At 33.1% G+C, this 19,412-nt stretch overlaps 1 protein-coding gene across 1 annotated transcript in view; it reads left to right on the top strand.

Moving 5' to 3' along the window:
• The window catches only part of AGMO (alkylglycerol monooxygenase), a 160,745-nt gene that overhangs the window by 63,885 nt on the left and 77,448 nt on the right, over positions 1 to 19,412 (top strand). The window contains exons 4-8 of the mRNA XM_015816773.1: positions 8,431 to 8,534; positions 10,977 to 11,072; positions 16,981 to 17,047; positions 17,481 to 17,546; positions 17,976 to 18,055. Coding sequence (XP_015672259.1) covers positions 8,431 to 8,534; positions 10,977 to 11,072; positions 16,981 to 17,047; positions 17,481 to 17,546; positions 17,976 to 18,055 — 413 coding nt within the window. The remainder of the gene's footprint in view (positions 1 to 8,430; positions 8,535 to 10,976; positions 11,073 to 16,980; positions 17,048 to 17,480; positions 17,547 to 17,975; positions 18,056 to 19,412) is intronic.

Below are 19,412 nucleotides of genomic sequence, written 5' to 3'. Positions count from 1 at the left end.
GAAAATCAGGCAGGAGATTTCAGTTTGGCATGCATATACACATATTTCTAAGGAAGGTTTAGCACTCATTCTTGGCATGTATATCCTGGGAACATTTTCCCTGATTTCCTATTTGATACTAGCTGCCCCATTCCTTGAATCCTTGACAGACCACACAAAGATTTTAATTTTTGAATGAAATAAATAGGATTGAGTGAAAAAACAAGAAGTTAGATTGAAGTAGTACATTTCCCAGTCCCCCCCCAAAAAAAGCATTTTACATCTATCTCACTTTATTTCTCTACCTCCACTGCCTTTTAATATTAAAAAAGTTTGTTTAAAACAATTTAAGGCCAATTATGTCAATGCCAATATTTGTATCCAGACCTTAGGATGAATATGCGAGAAAGCTAACAATTGATGTTGAACGCGAGAGAGAGAGAGAGAGAGAGAGAGAGAGAGAGAGAGAGAGAGAGAGAGAGATATTTCACACATATGAATTACTTCTTGATCTAACATTTCCAAAGTAATGTATACTAATAAAATTGTAAAAAATAAGCAATAAAACAGTAATATAAACAGCATATAAAATGAGCAAAGCAGCAAGTAACAGTTAAATTTGAGGCAATCTTCTGATCACTTGGTAGAAATGAAAGTCAAAACCTGGCAGCAACATGATGTATCTGTCTAGACTATTCTAATAATATAGGACCAATGAAAAGAGTCTCCTTCTAGTTGTAACCAGCTAAGTGTTGAACAGATTCAGCAGCATCATACAGCTTTCAAAACTCAGGCATCATGTTACGACTCAACACCGACTGTTAGCTTAAAAATCTAGCTTTTCAGCTTTTGTTTGACCAATATTAACAGTTGAATTAAGCTCTCTCACCTATATCCTTCACAATAATCTATAGAGAAGCTATATTAGTGATATTTTAAAGTTATACTTTGAAATATGTTCAGTAATTTATGAACTCAGGTATATTTTAATGATTAAATGATTAAAAACAAAATGCTGAGGATAATATATTAATAATGAACAAAGAACAAACTTGTATAAAACAAAGCTATATATAACAGCCACTCTATTAACACTATTATCCTAGTGTTAAACAGGAGTATAAAATGAAAATTAAACAATAACTTATTGTTTTTTTAAAAAAATGAGTGTCTTACCATATTGGCAAAAAGGCACCCATTGGTTTAATAATAATAATAAAGTTGGAAGGGACCTTGGAGGTCATCGAGTCCAACCCCCTGCCCAGGCAGGAACCCTACACCATTTCAGACAAGTTTTGTTTGAAAGGTTTGTTTCCTGGAGAGGCATTGGAACTGACAAGAGTATAGCTGATAAAATATTATTTCACAATCCCAGTCACTGGGTATTAGTATCTTTATTTGGATCTAATTGATCTTTCTAAACTTTTTAGAGCAGGGATGTCAAACTGCCAGCCCGTAGGCCAGATGCGTCATGCTGAAACCGTGCCAACCCCATTGCTGGCAATGGAAAAAAAGTCGTGATACATCACGACACATCAAGTGACGTTGCGAGTTTGACACCCCTGTTTTAGAAGGATTGTCTTTTACTGTATAATGTCTATTAGAATAATTGTTTTGTTTCACAAAGGTTATTTGGAATTTTGAGAGCAATATCGTAAGTTCAAACATAATGGCTATCTTGAGTATTTGCCATTAATGGTCAGTTTTTCTCATGTGCATAATATTTACCAGAAAGCTTTTTTGTGAAACTGTTCCATGCCAACCTCCAGTTCTGCCTTCATTGCTCAATTTATTTTGATTATGTGTGAACAAAGCAATGTGGACCTAATCCTGCAGTTCCAACCATTCATTTAGTGACTATTCAAAGTTGAAACTGAAAAAAGTAACTTATGACCATTTTTCACATTTAATGGCCATTTCAGTATCCCTATGGTCATATGATCAAAATTTGGATGCTTGGCAACTGACTTGTATTTATGAAGGCTGGAGTGTCATGGAATCATGCAATCACCTTTTGTGACCTGACAAGCAAATTCAATGGGGAAGTCAGATTCATTAAACAATCACGTGAATAACTTAACAACTGCACTGATTCACTTAACAACCATGACAAGAAAGATCATAAAACTCACTGAACACTGTCTGGCTTAGCAATTGAAATTTTGGACTTATTTGTGGTTGTAAGTCAAGGACTACCTTTATAACAGACTTTTCCAAGAAAAATCTATGGAAAATGATACCATATCATATGATTGAGGGTTAAAAGAAAAGTAACTATTCTCATTGTTCCTTTCCCCAAATATGTCTTCTAAAATTAAAATAAAGTTGGATCAGATATTTCAATCTGCTGTTCAGTTTAATTCTTGAATTTCTAATGTAAATAAGACTGAGAATAGATTGTCTGATATCATAGTTATAACATGAATACTATATTATTTCTACAAAATATTTGCTTCAAAAATAGTGAAAATATTTGACATCTGACAGATTGGATTAAATAAAGATTCTGAAATAAAACCATGCTGTATTTTATTAATCTCATTTGAAAATTATATTCTTCTAATATTTATATTAAGATTGGGGTAGAAAGCAAAGTCTCTTGTGGTGTATCTTTTAATCAAGTTATCAAACAACAATGTTTTGAGATGCAAAATTCCCTTAAAGTAACCAATAAATATGCAGAATTTGAAAATTAATTTTTCCTGGAAGATTGCCATTTGTATAATAAAATCAAAATTTAACTTTGATTAGAAATTTTTTGAGTCAAATCAAACTCAGTGGACACTTTGGAATGTGTATTGGATGAAATAGTCAGGGCTTTTTTTCTCATAGAATGCTCAGAACGGAGTTCTGGCACCTTTTTTGGATGGAACCTTGTAGGGTAGGCAAGGCGGGTTGTATGATGTGTGTGAGTTCTGGCACCTTTTTTTTTTTTTTTTAGAAAAAAAGCACTGGAAATAGTTAATGTGTTGTTTGAGTGAAACAAAATATATTAGTGGTTTTTTTTTGCTGTATATTTTAACTAATCATTTGTTTTCTAATTTAATAGTGGAAACACTACAGCAGTTGGAACTCAAACTCATATATATTACATTCCCACCTGTGCATAGCTTTTCGTATTGGGATTTTTAAACACACTAATTTTCCCAGCTGACTGTTTAATGTATTTAAAATGAAGAACAAAATTTGTTGTTGTTTTTGCTGGATTAATTGAATACTGTTAAGTAATAAAAAGGATTTTTAGTAATTCTTTCTGTATATCATTTAACCTTCACTTTTGACCCTCAGGTGAATAAGAGCAGAATGGAAAATCATCATAGATTCTTTTCCTTGAACTTTTCACAATATAAAAAAAAGGAAGGGGAAGAAAAAAGCAAGATTCAGTTACAGTATTATATTTGTACAGCTGTATCTCATTGAATTGAGGCTTATGTTACACACAGTTTGTGATAGGAAGTATATGCTTTTAAAACAACTAAAGAGACAGATCTTTAACCTCCACACTTTTTAGGTTTTTTTTAGTTTGCTCATTTAGCTTCTGTCATATTCCTAGGAAGTATTTCAAATGTAAATTATTGTGCACTATTGTAGTTTGAATGAATAACTTAGTCCCTAATGAACTAATTATGAAGGGTGGATTAAGTTATTTTGTTTTCCTTAAATATTGAAATTTAAGAATACTGTATACTTGAAAAGAAGATTTTGTTGTTATTTTTTTAAAAATCTCTTAGAGGGGATATTAGGGATTCTTTTCCAGTTTAAATCATAGTGGCAGGGGGATCTAGCTGTATAGATTGTGAGAGCTTCAGGCAGTTATGGATGATTAAATTGTTTCCTATAACAGGTTATCATTTAATATCTATCTTTACAATAGTTTGAAATTTGTCCAATATCTTGGTCTTAAGATCTTTTAATGCATTTCATTTAACAGATTTACATTTTGGTATTAAGCACCATGCTCCCAATGTGGCATAGAGAATACTGTTGTATTAATTTTTAGAATATCATATAGCATATGTACAGTATCTCAGTTTAACGGCATGTTTGCACTATTGTAGAAAGGGGTTACCCTGGGCTCCTGTCTAATCAATTTTCATATTATCATCATAGGCTTTATTTAAACTACTCATCAAAGTTTATAAATATAACAAGGCAACATCTGGAGTCACCAATCATCTTCACTCAGTGATGTTCTTAAGGCTTTCTCACACCTCTTAGGCTGTACGTCTGTCAAACCTGAAACAGTCATTTAGTTGAGTTTGCCAAGCATGTATTCACATATTCAAGATTTATAAAATAGTGATCGTAGACTTTCTTTAAATAAATGGCAATAATAAGTGGCTATTGACATTGGATATCGAAGAGAGATAAAGAACAATATGCATGTGTTGGGCTAAAGCAGGGATCTCCAAACCTGGCAACTTTAAGCTTATTGATTTCAGCTTCCAGAATTTCTCAGCCAGCCATGTTTGGGAATTTCTGGGCTAGCTTGTGTCTCCTTTTCCTTCTCCTGAGTGAAAATATAGGAATAGTGGCCATAAAGTGTTAATCAGCATTTCATCAGCATCTCTAGGCTTTGAATTGTGTAAAGTGCAGGGTTGCTGCCAAATGGGCAAAACTAGGAAAACAAGTTCAAGTAGAGTTGCTGAACCTTAAGAGGACTTTTCATCCTTGAAGCTTATCTGGTATAACAGTAAAATATAAAAAGTGGGTGAGGGATTACCAGGATTGTATCTCTCTAAAATCTTTATCTGCCAATGTTGTCTTTATTCCCGAGTATGAAATTTATTTATACCTATCTATTTATGTTATGAGCCAGAGAGGCAAGACAAGGCAGTCCTCCAGAGAGTTCTTGGAAAGGGTTAAATAAATGATCCTCCATGGACCAGTCAGCCTCTACTTTCAGTCCCCTAAATAACAGCTCATAGAGCACCCACCAAGTCCACAAGGCACAAGTTCAGAGAGAAAGCAAGGGCAGTTCTCAGAACAAGGCAAAGTTCCATGACAAGGAACAGTTTTCCAAAGGGTACAGTGAAACAAAAGACAAACACAATTCACAAACAAGGGCACAGTTCAAATCAAAAAGCCAAGAGCACTTCTCGACGGAATCCAAGGCAAGGCAGAGTTGAAGGGAGGATCTTCAGGGCTAGGGTAAACTAAGAACAGTCCTCAAAACAAGGCAGGAGCAATCTTCAAAACAAAGCAGTTTGAATTACAACCAAGGGAGTGTAATCCAAAGACAAACACTTGTTCCTGGCAAAAGCCCCTCCTCACGGCGTCTCCTTAAATGTTACTCTCCAGGTGAACCTCATGAGCAGGGGTGCCCCCCTCCCAAGTAGTTGCACTGACTCTGCCATCTTTCCATTCTTCGCACTTGGGAATCGTGCAGAGGAAGCATTTGCTCATTCCAGAGCTCCAAAGCTCCTCTGCCCTTTCTGTCGCCTCCCCGCTTCCTTGATCAGCTTGAGCCTTTTCTTTCTCCCTGCCTACTTTTCCGAGGCCCGATGGACCTGGGACTGCCTTATTCTCATTCTCAGGTCATTCCTCCTGAGCCATAGAGACTGCACCATCCCCTGCTCCATCTCTTCCTCTTCCTCCTCCTCCTCCTCCTCCTCCTCTTCCTCCTCAGACTCAGACTCAGGCTCTGATGGGACCATGACACTTTATATATTTTACTTACTGAATTATTATCAAACACCAAAAGAAAATATAACTACAATATGAAAAATAAATAAAATGAGGAATTAATACATTACACAGATAGAAGTAGAGATGAAACTAAGTGACATAGGTAATCAAGATATAATGGAAGTAGTCATATTTGAGCAGATTTTAACCATTTACTGAAATATCTATGATCAATTTGCTTGTAAAAACCTCACTAATTCAGGGCAAACCGTTTGTCCGAAACGGTATAGGTTTTCCTGCCTGAGCAGGGGGTTGGATTAGATGACCATCAAGATCCCTTCCAACTTTATCATCATCATCATCATCATCATCATCATCATCATCATCATCATCATCATCATCATCATTATTATTATTATTATTATTATATTTTCATTAAAGAAGCAATACTAACATGGAACATTCTGTGGTGCAAGGGATAACACATCTGGATGTACAAGATTGCCTTAGTGACTTTATCTGAGAATATAAATATGTATTCAAATATCAAGTTTCTGATTAGCTACCCTTACTAATATCTTCAAAATTTAAACAGTAAACAGGTTAGCATAAACACATTTCTATGCACGAAAGGTACTTTGCTAGAAAAATTTGTTTGGAATGAGAAAGAAATACACTACAGAGGCCTCTTATAAAACTTGACACTTTGGGTATAGGTCTAAGTCAAGAAGTTTCAGTTGGTTGTCTAATACATATTTTTCTGGACTAAAGGGATACACTAGGTCACATGAAAGACTACTTTTTTTTCCTTCAGAGGAAATGAAAGTCAGTAAGAATAGACTGAGTCTCATCACATAGAATGTGCTTAATTTAGCCTTTCTTACCCTGGAAGAACTGATAAACTAATTTTATCCTAGAAGAACACAAAAGTACTTCCCAGGTCTTTTGATGCCCTGTCCACAAATTATGATTATCTACATACGAAGTTCAAAAAAGCCAATGTTTTTTTTTATTTTTTCCAGTCACGATCTCTCATGGAACTCCTTCTGTGACCTCTCAAAGAACCCCAGGGCCCCTAGAGAAAAGCTGGTTATCCCAATATTTTAAGCAACTCATTTACATGTGGACCTCTATGAACCTTTCCTATTATTGAGGGAGATTAGTGGTATATTTTAAAATTGCTGGGAACACGTTACTGTTATCTTAAGAGAAGATTAAATAAATTAGTTACCTGGACAAGTGCATGTTTGCTGCTATATACGTAACCCAACCTTGCCTTGAAATCTTGTCTCAAGACTTTCTGTAGTTCTTTTTGTTCTGAAGAAAGGCATCATCTGTGACAAATTGCAAAAAACTCTGTAAAAACATCTAAGATGCAAAACAAACAAACAAACAAAAACTGACGGGACCAAATTAATTGTTTGCTTCCAATAATATAGGTTCACCTTTCTGTGACTTGAATCTGCTGTAAAAGCCTTCTTTACATTAAATTTAAATTTTCAATCAGAGAATCAATTTGTGACAAGTCCCATTTATTTACCATTTTTTAAAAAAACCAATGAGAGGTTCTTGTATTCTATGCCAAATAGAAGAATTCAGAGATTTTTTTGGACTTCCTGAATAGGAGAAAAAAATACCTGATTTTTCTGCAGTAAAGCATAAAACATAAAACATTTAACTTCAAAGGAATGTATGAATGGAGATCTACCTAAACCCGTGGTGGCGAACCTATGGCACGCGTGCCACAGGTGGCACTCAGAGCCTTCTCTGTGGGCACTCGCGCCATCGCCCCAGTCCTAGGCCTTCAGCTGGGTTTTAGACAACCTTTTCGCTTTAGGCCTCTGCCGCCATGTGCAAAAAAAAAGATTCAATCAATCAATCAATCAATTTCAGCTTCTCATGGGGGGAAAAAAGATCTCGCAAAGTTGGAATTGATTGATTGAACTTTTTAGTCCCACCCAGTCTGCCATTACCACCACAGCCACACCCACCCAATGGGCCACGCCCACCCAATTGGCCACGCCCACCTGGCATCCGACGATACATAAGTGGGTTTTGGGTTGCAGTTTTGGCACTCGGTCTCTAAAAGGATTGGCATCACTGACCTAAACCTAAAGAGTTTGTAAAAGGAATTTCAGTGAAATAAGCAACATAGATTTCTTTATTTCATAGTTACTTTTAAATTCAAATATGTACTTATAAAAACATACAGGTCTGTTAAAATGCTTGTTTCTTTCCTTTACAGATTTATTTTTTAGATATTCTTTTCCAGGTTAAAAATAAACAATTTTCTAACAATTATATAATTAAATAGAATGTTGGAAATAAATTATGTATATAGGTTTGGATGTTTGTGTGTTCATCTGTCTTTCCATCATCAGAGTAACTAAAAACTGAAGTTCGGTATGGCAGGAAATGCTGGCAAAAGAATGACTATGGAAATGGGTTAGTTCAAGCAAGGGGTCCTATAGAGAAATATAATCTGTTTCCTCTTGAATACAAGCACATCCATGTACTCAGATGCAATATGCTATGTTATTACACAGAAGAAAATAAAATGTCTCCTACTGCTATGAAAGGAGTTCTGGAAAGAATTCTGCATTCTCTACATTCTGTCAGGCATTTTTTTTCAGAAGTGAAAGCTAGGATATTGATTGGACCAACACTTTACATATGCTTTCCATAAATTGGAGCATCAGGTATATTTCTAAATGCAGAATTTCTGTGTACATGAAAGGCTATATTTGCTTATTGCTAGATTTTAAAAATATAAATTTCATCATAATATTCCATGGCTTACAAAATATTTTTCTTTTATTGCAGAGATTAATTTTTTATGGGCTGGACATCAAGCACATCATAGTTCTGAACATTATAACTTATTCACAGCATTAAGGCAATCTGTTTTGCAAAAATTTGCATCATGGGTGAGTATGTCCAGTGTGTAGTGCATGTCAAAGACAAAAAAAAGAGTAAAGCAATTAAAGATTTTTCAGAGTTTTAGAAACCATAAAAATCTGTAAATTGAACTAGAACATTTTTTGTATTTAGATACTACAGAACTAGATGTACAGTGCCCTTATGTATGAAGATTTCGTTTACATGTCCTCTGTGCCATTCTGTGTATACTCAAGAAATGATATTCTGAGTAGAAGTATTATTCAAATGGAACTTTTTTCAGTTGAGATATGTTTAGCATCAAATTATGATGTATCTGTTCACTTGGGCATCAAATAAAAATGTGGTCCTGATCTGATTTTTAAATTGTTTCCATTTTCAAACTCATTTTAATAACGAGACATGGTTTAAAAATAAAATTTAAAAATCTAACTCCTTAGATATATTATCTGCTTGTAAGACATTCTAATATATTATTTGTCCCTCTCTCTATGGTATGCAGTACACTAAAAAATAAAGAAAAACCTCAACCCTAGATTATCATGAAATAGCATTTACCCAGTGTGTCCAATAAAAAAGAGAATAGTTTGAAAATTATTAATTTGATAATTAACTAATGAAATATAGTAAGTGTAATCAAAGGTAATAGAAACAGTGAACATAACTTATTTTGAAATGTTGGAATTTACTATATGTATATATTAAAAAAAATAAAGTGGGTATTAACATATTTATTTGTAACTGATGAGAATTGTACCAAAATAAAATGATTGTATTATATTCCATCTGAATGATAAAAATATAAAATAGAAAATGGGCTTGTTGCAAGGCACTCAGAGTGGGCTCTTTTCCTTGGTGACTCTGTTTATTGCTCAGTTTACCCTCTTTCCTTCCTTAAGACAGTTAATTTGTCAAATGATCAAATACACCATGACCTCCATGGTGGATATGAAGGCAATCTTACTGTGACAGCCATTGATCACTATTCCTTCTCACACTAATGCTGTAATTTGAACCAGAGCTACAAGAGGGTGAAGAAGTATATTCTATTTTCACAGAGGTAGTAGTCAACTTGCTGACCGATGATAACGAAGCCTTTAGAATGGAGTAGTCACAATTTTAAAAGTCTAAACATAGTTTATTAATAAACAGTAGGAAATATGGAAATAGGTTCATTGAAAATAACTTTAAAATGGAGTTGCACACTATCTCACCTTATATTAATGCCTACTTCTTTGAACATAATTCTCTATTGTTTTTACTATGAATTATTTCCACAACGCTGTAAAGGCTTTCAGACAATGCATTTAAATTTAAATTTAAATTTGTTTCTGCTTTTTGATATATTTCACCAACATTCATCCTAAAAGCTCTGTCATTTAGATTTATACAAATTTAATTAAGTATTACAAAAATGTGCTAATATAATAGCTAATAAAATGAACAGTCTACACCGTTTAGCATCATTGACCATTGGAACCAAACTCATAAATGGATTAAGAAGCAAGTAGATTAATTTATGTTGGTGAAGTTTTTCTCTTAATTAAAATGAGTTGTTCTTGTAGATATGAGAGTTTATTAACTATGGAATTATGACATGTTTATATAACAACTTGTTTCAGAATGAGACCAAACGTTCTAATTCGTATGGCATTATGAAAGTCCGTGGTCTCCAGTGAAGCAATTGGTTTCTATTTTCAGATGGACTCAGCAAAGAAAAAAAAGTATTTTATGCTGCTTGTTCTGTTTCAATAAATTTTTTGTGATGCCAAAGTGGAAAATAATCAGTTTCTCATAATCTTTCTTCGTTGCTTTGGAAAAGCCTATATGCTGTCAGTTCATAATTTTCTATTTCCCTGATAATAACTGTTCCAAATTCTTCTCTTAAAATGCTCTATATAAATACACACAGTTATATAAGCCTTTGTTGGATTACAGTGCTAATGTTTTTGGCCTGGAGGTTTTCAGATTCTTTCTTAATGATAATTAAATGGAGGCACATGAGTTGTATGGAAAGTATTGCTCCTTTAGGAATTCATCATTCTGACTAGTAAGGTGTTCCATATCAAAAGAGCAACAAGGAAAATAGTTTAAAAAATTAAAATAATAAAACGTGGCAACCCATTTTGTTATTTTCTCATCTTTATCGCTACTAGATTTCAAGGAAACATATTTCACAGTATTAGAATATCATAGGATGCCAAGAGTTTTCTGTTATCTGGCTCTTTCTGTTCATATTGTCTGAGGCATATCATGATTATGTAGCTAACTTTACACCCACAATACAGAGAGTTGCACAATGGAATCCAACCTTCCCCAGCTTGATTTTGGCTTAGAAAAATAAAATTTTAGTCCAGTGGACTTAGAGGATAATAGATTGAAGTTTTGTTATTTAATTTCTTAAATTGCTTGCTTGACAAATGTTGATTTTTAAAAAATATTTTGATCATTATTATTTTCTTTTTTTAAAGGTATTTTACCTTCCAATGGCTTTTTGCATTCCACCTTCAGTATTCGCTGTTCATCTCCAGTTTAATCTCCTTTACCAGTTCTGGATACATACAGAGGTAATTTAGACATTTGACAATGCCTAAGCAGCCAAATTGGATCAATGTCTTGAAAACCTATGTCAGTGATGGCGAACCTTTTAGAGACTGAGTGCCCAAACTGTAACCCAAAACCCACTTATGCATTGTCAGGTGCCGGGTGGGTGTGGCCCATTATGTGGGTGTGGCCCATTGTGTGGGCGTGGCTGCAGTAACAGCAGACTGGGTGGGACTAAAAAGTTCAATCAATCAATTCCAACTTTGCAAGATCTTTTTTTTCCCGCGAGAAGTTGAAATTGACTGATTGATTGAACCTTTTTTTTTGTGGAGGCCTAAAACAAAAAGGGTTTATAAAACCCAGCTGAAGGCCTAGGACTGGGGTGATGGCACGCGTGCCCACAGAGAGGGCTCTGAGTGCCGCCTGTGGCATCTGTGCCATAGGTTTGCCACCACTGACCTATGTGAAGCTGATTTATTGTATTAGAAAATTATTTTTATGACTCATTTGAAAAGAAGCACAAGCTTATTTTTATTTTTTATTCTCTACTATATACTCAATTCTCAATTTATTCTCCATTATATACTCAGTTTATAAGAAGCCCAAAGGCACTTGGTTCCTGTTGTCATATTTGTTTGTTTTGTTTACTTTATGTGCTGCCAATCTCACTATCCACTATCTCAGTTGTCTTAAAAAAATATTTGTTTGTTTGTTTAATTTATATGCTACCCATCTCGCTATCCAAAGTATTTTAAACCATAGCAAGCAAAAACAATGTTCTTTTAGTATAATACTATGTCTTCACTTTATAATAGGTTTAAAACTGCAACACTATTTTTTATATCTTAAATATTTTAAGAAAAACAGGACTGCATTTATAATGCATTTATAAACAATGAATCAATTTTGCCATTGTCTTCCTTTCTTTCTCTTTTTAAAATATGTTTTATTCAATATTTTTAATATGCCAAAATATGGATGTGGATTTTCTTGATTTATGGCAGTGTGTTTTTATATTTTAATACACTTCTTGAACATGAATGATTGCATTTGCTATTTTCAAATTGTTATTTATTTTTTATATAGAACATGTATTATAGATAGTGGTCCTTTCCTTATCAGCTCTTAAAAGGACAGCTCAAAACCTGCCTAATATCTGTTAAATACATCATTACTACCATAATCGTCAAAACATGTGGCTAAAATAATGACATTTAAAACCTGGAAATAGTTTTGAGTCCTTTCCTAAATTGTAGTGGGGAAAAGGAGGATTTGTTTCAGCTCTGCTGGTAATTATTTTCTATAATAGGAGAGCTGCCATATAGAATGCTAAGTTCATCGATCTCAAATATGCATCTTATTAATGTGTATTTCTTGATTAGACTCTTTAAATTAGATTAAATAGATTAATCAAGAGTCTTTATTAGAATCTAGATCAGGGGTGTCAAACTGCCAGCCCGCGGGCCGGACGCATCACAAGGAAACCACGCCCACCCCATTGCTGGCAATGGGGAAAAAGGTCCAATACGTTGTGGAACGTCACGTGACATCGCGAGTTTGACATGTCTGATCTAGATTAGTGTCTTTGGTTTAAATATTCAATGTTTATAATCCTTGGGGGGGGTACCAGATTGAATTCAGACATTAACGGATGCCTCCATATTATTCATGACCTATGCCAGGGATAGGCAACCTTGGCTCTTTTATGACTTGTGGACTTCAATTCCCAGAATTCCTGAGCCAGCATGGCTCAGCTTGGAAACCTCTCTCTTTCCCCTCAACATGACTGGCTCAGGAATTCTTGGAGTTGAAATCCAAGAGTCATAAAAGAGCCAAGGTTGCCTACCCCTGCCCTATGCTGACTTAATGTATTATTATTCACTTTATAACTTTGAGTGTATAGACCTGTTGAAGTTACATTGAATTATATGAGCTTTACTTTGAATAGTCATGCATCAGCTGCCCTGTAATTTGTATATTTCCCTTGTGTAATAATCTAAAATTTGAAAGTGGTTTGTTTTAAATGTAGATATTCATATGAGTAAGCGCTATGTGTGCAGTTCCGAGCATATGAAAACTTTCCCGTGAATAATCCTGAGCCAGTCTTTTGAGGTCTCTACATGAATTCATAGAGACTATGAGATTACTTCAGGGATGCAGGGCTCCAGGCATATGTGACATAATTAGATTGCTTGATTCAGACATATCAGAAAGACCATCTGAGTTGAGGTCCAACAGGAAGCAGAATTCCTTATCAAACATTATAAGTGAAATAGTTGCATTATATACCAAATTCACTCATAGGTTTAGAAATGTGGGTTTAGAAATAAAAGAACAGAAAACCAGATGCCAGCACTCTGCTCTCAAGATAATTTATTACAAATATGACCTTGTGTTTCTTCTCTAAACAGTTTTGAACCCTAAATCTTCACTTCTTTATACCCAGAATATAGTTATATTAGAATTCAATCCCCCATGAATCCCTTTATGATCCCAACAGGCTGGTTCTTTTAGCTTGTTTTTACTTGCAAACCAAAAATATTATTGTTTCACTCCTTAGTGTAGAAATTTGGCTACCTCCATATTACATGCTTACTGAAGTAGAAAACTGCCTAATCAGATAGGAAAACATTTGGCGATGAATAAATCAGGGTTTGCCGAAAATTTCAAAGTGTGCAAGCAGGCAGACAAGCACATATCCTAGGGTTTTTGCTGTTCGCAGGTCCCCTGTAGAGAATTCACATGGCAAGTATGGCCACCAAGTCCATCTGTAAAAATACATGGCTGGGTTATTTTGAATTAACACAACAACTTTAGTAGAAAAGCAAACCATGCTTTTATTTTTATGTTTCCTCACCAGATGGTCTCAAATATGGATTCATACTTTAAGGATGTGAGTGTGTGTAAGTCAAGTGAATTTGGTAAAGGAAAGTATAATAGTATGTGAAGAAAAATACATTATATAACAGTTTAATCAGTATAAATAAAGTGACTTGCCTCCTAAGCTTGATTGGTTGTTAGTTTATAGGAAATAGTTCTATAATAATAATAATAATAATAATAATAATAATAATAATAATAATAATAATAATAATAATAATAATAATAATAATAAAGTTGGAAGGGACCTTGGAGGTCATCTAATCCAACCTTCTGCTCAGGCAGGAAACCATATACAATTTCAGACAAATGGCTGTCCAATCTCTTCTTAAAAACTTCCAGTGTTGGAGCATTCTGGAGGCAGGTTTTCTCCTTCGTTTTAGGTTGCTTCTCTCTTTTGTTAGTTTCCATCTGTTACTTCTTGTCCTGCTTCAGGTGCTTTGGAGAATAGCTTGACTCCCTCTTCTTTGTGGCAGCCCTTGAGATATTGGAAAACTGCTATTTATATATTTTTGTTTTATTTTAAATGCATGAAATGCAGTTACATATGTAATAAAAGTTTTTGTTTAAATCACTATATTTCTCAAAATTTTCTGCTATACATTTATAGGTGCTATTGAGAACAGTCTGGATATTTTGCTATATGCAGAGTTTCCTAAACTTTCATGGTTCCTTTAGTAGTTCCCAAATTGTGTGTGATAATGTGAATTGTGTGTTATGAGCACTGTAGCAGACTTACTAACAGTTCCATTTATTAAGTAGTAAAATATCCTATGGCGTCCTGTGAGTTTACTATGACATCATGGGGCCCTATGGTGTGCAATTTTTGTTGTTCAGTTACCAAGTCGTGTCAAACTCTTTGTAGTGAGGACAATCACTAAATTTAAATGTTATATAATGAAATGCAATTATTACAATACCGCTTGTCTTAATATTTTTTGCTTGTGATAATCGCAAACCAAAAATATGTAACAATATTTGGAAATTTCTGAAGGCCACATCCCAAAGTTTTAAAGATTACATGGAACTTTAGATTGTATCCACAAGATATAAAAACTGAATGGTTATTTGTATAAATACAACAGCAGTAGTAATACTATTTGTAGGAGTACATCTATCTTATTTATACTAGTCAATAATACATTCATAATTGTTTTAAAATTCCAGGTTCAGATGATTGTACTGAATTTATTTTCTGAATTTCTGCCATAATTCATGGAAACTAAACAAGTAATTATACAAATCGTAGCTTAATTACTGTTGGATAAGATACAGAAACAAATTCTTTAATATTCATGATTATGGATCAGGGCTATGAGGTAGCATTACCCAAAAAGATAGTCAATACTACCCACCTTAGCAATTTCAGTTACCCGTGTGTATGTGTGTGACTCCAAGACTTGATTCAAGACTGACTGAATACAAGTTGCTACTTGCAGTGAAGAGAAGCTGCTTTAAGCAACATAGTCATCCTTTCCATTTCATGACATGTTTGTGCATCTTTTTATAGCACTTTTGATTGAACAATATTTTTGGTCCACTTGGGTGATGAGAATAGCTTAAGCGCAAGATAGTCAACATTATATATAGCTTATCCTCCTACCCTCATTGCAACTCTCTCTTGTGGGTGAATAACATATTTTGTTCTGTGATTTGAACTGTAGCCCACTGCTGTGCTAGAGATGTGGGCCAGAGGTTAAAATCAGCTCTTCAAAGGATCCATATTGTAAGCAATGCTGTTCGCAAGGATTTTAAAAAATCAAAAGTGTCTACTTTGATCAAAAGTACAGCCCTAAGCCACTTCTAAGCAAAGCCAAAAAATATGAATTGGTCTATAATACTTCTGTTGAAAGTCTAAATATGGTATATTTTTACTAAAGCATTTCAATGTTTATCTTAAAAACAAACTGAAACTTGGTAAAGCAAAGTTAGTGCGGTATTTTAGATAAACTGCTGATTTTTCATTTTATGAACCGCAATTCATGGAGAATCCTTCTCTACTTTTAAAATAAGTAGAATCCAGTTAAGTTTTTATTCAAAAGCAAGTACTATGATTTGAATGAGGCCTTCCCATAAGCAAGCGTGTACAGGATTCATCCTTCTTAAAACAATAATGCTTTAGGAAGAAGAAAATAGAATTAAATTGAAATGTGAGGATTTTGTCCCAATCTAAGACAATTGAAGTTGTTTTGGGACAATATTCAAAAGCAAACATTTGTGCTGTTTTTGAGTTTTGAATATTAGAAATAGAAATAATCATCAGATTGCTAGAGGGAATTTGCTCTATAGAATTAAAATCATGACTCAGGTAAATATGTGATTATAACCAAAACACTTTTAGGTAATAGCTTTCTGAGTCAGAAAAGTATAATTTGGAATTATATTGACTTTATACTGAGTGCAAGAACAACATATAAACATGCCTCATTTCACTGCATTGAAATAATACCTTGAGATTAATAAATATTACCATGAATGACTGAATATACTATATTATAATTTTTTTTTTGGTTTTGCAAGTGTTCTCAATTTTTCAACTATTTTTTATTTGTGAGTTTGTAAATTCTACATTTACAGAAGTGTTGAAAACTGTTGTAATGGCTAAAAACCAAAAGTAAGGAGAGGCAGATTCAGATATCTGCTCAAATATGCAATGGATGATCTGAACAGATATATAAATTATACATGGTATAACTTGAAACTTACATGAGAATGTTTTAAAAATAGAATTCAACAAATATTCTCTGTGACTCCTTAAAAAAAGATTATGATCAAATTATAATACTATAGGAATGAAAAACAATTTGATTGCACATAATCAAAATGATAGCATATTTTACAGGAAGTAAGAGGTCATTTTGAATTGTTGTTATTGCTGTGTTATACACATTGTAGAAATATCCATATCATGAAAACTGACTGAATTTTTTGAATTAACTAAACTTTTGTTAAACATTTTCCCCATCCTTTTCTTTCTTCTGTTTAATTATCTACTCTTATTTTATTGAGCTTCAATCCATTGTAATCATACTGCATGTTTTTTTCCCAAAGATTATTGAAAATCTTGGCCCGTTGGAGTTTATTCTCAATACTCCTAGTCATCACAGAGTTCATCATGGTAGGCAATACTGGATATTATGAAGCCATAATAGTGTACTTATTCTTAGACATTATTCAATGTGAGAAAATAAATAGAATTCTTTTTTTCACCACTTTTTGGTTGATGAATTTTAAAGTAGTGTTATAAAATCTTACAAATTTCATGAATTTTTATTTCTAAATTAGACATTGGTGATTTATGAATATATTATATGGTTATATTATTGCCTCTCTGTCCATCTATGTATCAAATATTTTACAGAGAGAGAGAGATTGTGAAATAATTATAAATGATAGTCTTGATGTAAAATAAGTTAATAATGATTAATTAAATTATTCACTATTTAAGTAATAATAATGACTACCTTTGCCATTTGTGTTGATGTCTGGTTTCACCTTAATATATTGTTTAAATCTAATGAAAAAAATTGCTTTATATTTTCTTTCTTTAGGCAGAAATCCATATTGTATCGATAAAAACTATGGTGGCACATTAATTATTTGGGACAGAATTTTTGGTAAATCACTTTTGTCATTACTTTATGTTTAGATTACTATAAAATGCTCTTTTTGGACTGTCTTTGAAGAATACTTAAAAATTTCTGAATGCTGTTCTTGCTTGATAACAAAACAAGGTTAGTTCAGTAGAATGAGTAGTTCATTTTTTCAGGTTTCTGGGTATTTCCCTGACCAGAGTCTCTCTGACTTACACACTGTGGGAGGGTATGATTTTTATTACCTTTCTCTGTTAGGTAGTTATGATGCTGGCTATGTAGTAAGCAGATGATTAATTTATTATATATGTTAACATATTTTTGTTTAGTGTTACAGCTTTCTGGTTTTAAGGTTATTTTATTTGATGTTATAAGCCATCCAGGGGATGGAATGTGGATCATATATATGAATGAAAATTTATTTTTCAAACATTGTGTTTATATTCCATCTAGGTACCTTTGCTGCAGAAAAAGATAAAGTTATATATGGTCTAACACACTCCATAAATACTTTTGAACCTTTGAAAGTTCAGGTAATTCTTATTATTAAATTTTCCTATATTATTTTTATGTTTTAATAAAAAATCTAGATCAAACTGTCTTATTTTTTCCCCTAGGATGATGATCATATTCAAGCATCATTGCCTCTTAAGGCTTAGAACAAGGGTGCAATATGTGAGGCTCCAGGCCAAAAGCTCTAAAATAGTCTCAGCCTTTTTTTTTTTTAAGAATAATTCTCATCTAAAAGAAATGCAAAACTGTTGTCCTTTTAAGGACAAAAAAAGACCTTTCTGTTTTGCCTAGTCTGTCCTCTTAGGGCAGCCTTTTAATTCCCACCTTCCTCTGTTCTTTCTGCTCCTCTTCTGCCCACCTTTTTCATTTCATATTATTATACTTTCATTGTTTATTTTTATTCATTTATTGCTTTGCTTTTGTTATGTTTACATTATTTTTATATTTTTTTTAAATTTTATTTTGGAAGCTGCCAAAGTAACCCCATAGTGAGATAGGTGGCAAATAAATTTAACAAACAAACAATACATAAAATAATATTGGTCTTGCCTTTGTTTAATGAAGCTCTCAAACATTGAAATGTCTATGGAGAGTCTCTGTCATCCAGGTCATGGTTGTTCCAAAGGAGCTTTTTCAAAAGGCAACTGGACTTTCTTTGTTTTTCCTTAAAGACATTTCGCTTCTCATCCAAGAAGCTTCTTCAGTTCTGTCTGATGAATTGAGGAAGCTTCTTGGATCAGATTCAAAATGTCTTCAAGGAAAAACAAAGTCTAGTTGCCTTTTGAAAAAGCACTTTTGGGTCAACCATCAAAAGTTGTCTCCCTGATTAAGTATAGATATCTCCTATAATTATGACATTGCTTTAATAAAATAAGTGATCTCTTGTACCCACTGGCCTACCTTACATTACATTATCAGAACTTTAAATTATATACTCAAATGAATTATAACACATTGAACAATTTAAATATTTATTTCAAATATTTTGTTCAGAATAGGCATTGCCCGAATGGGGCAGACATTTTTGTGTTATTTTATGTGTGTGTGTGTGTGTGTGTGTCTACTCACAAATAGTTTGTTTTCTAAAGAAGGAACTGCAAGGGTGAAAAGAAGTAAGTTAAACATGAATTTAATATTCTTTTTTCATTAGCCCATTGAATGAATAAGCCTTTGTTCCAGCGACATTCAATGGGCTGTAATAATAAAAAAGGCAGGCTGTATATATATATATATATATATATATATATATATATATATATATATATATATATATATATATATATATATATATATATATATATATATATATATATATATATATATATATATATATATATATATATATATATATATATATATATATATATATATATATAT

Source organism: Protobothrops mucrosquamatus, unplaced genomic scaffold (assembly GCF_001527695.2).
Source record: "Protobothrops mucrosquamatus isolate PMUCROS unplaced genomic scaffold, P.Mucros_1.0 scaffold494, whole genome shotgun sequence".
In the NCBI taxonomy this organism is placed as follows: domain Eukaryota; kingdom Metazoa; phylum Chordata; class Lepidosauria; order Squamata; family Viperidae; genus Protobothrops; species Protobothrops mucrosquamatus.
The sequence above is the reverse complement of the archived record's forward strand: the minus strand, read 5'-3'. Positions and strand labels throughout refer to the sequence as shown.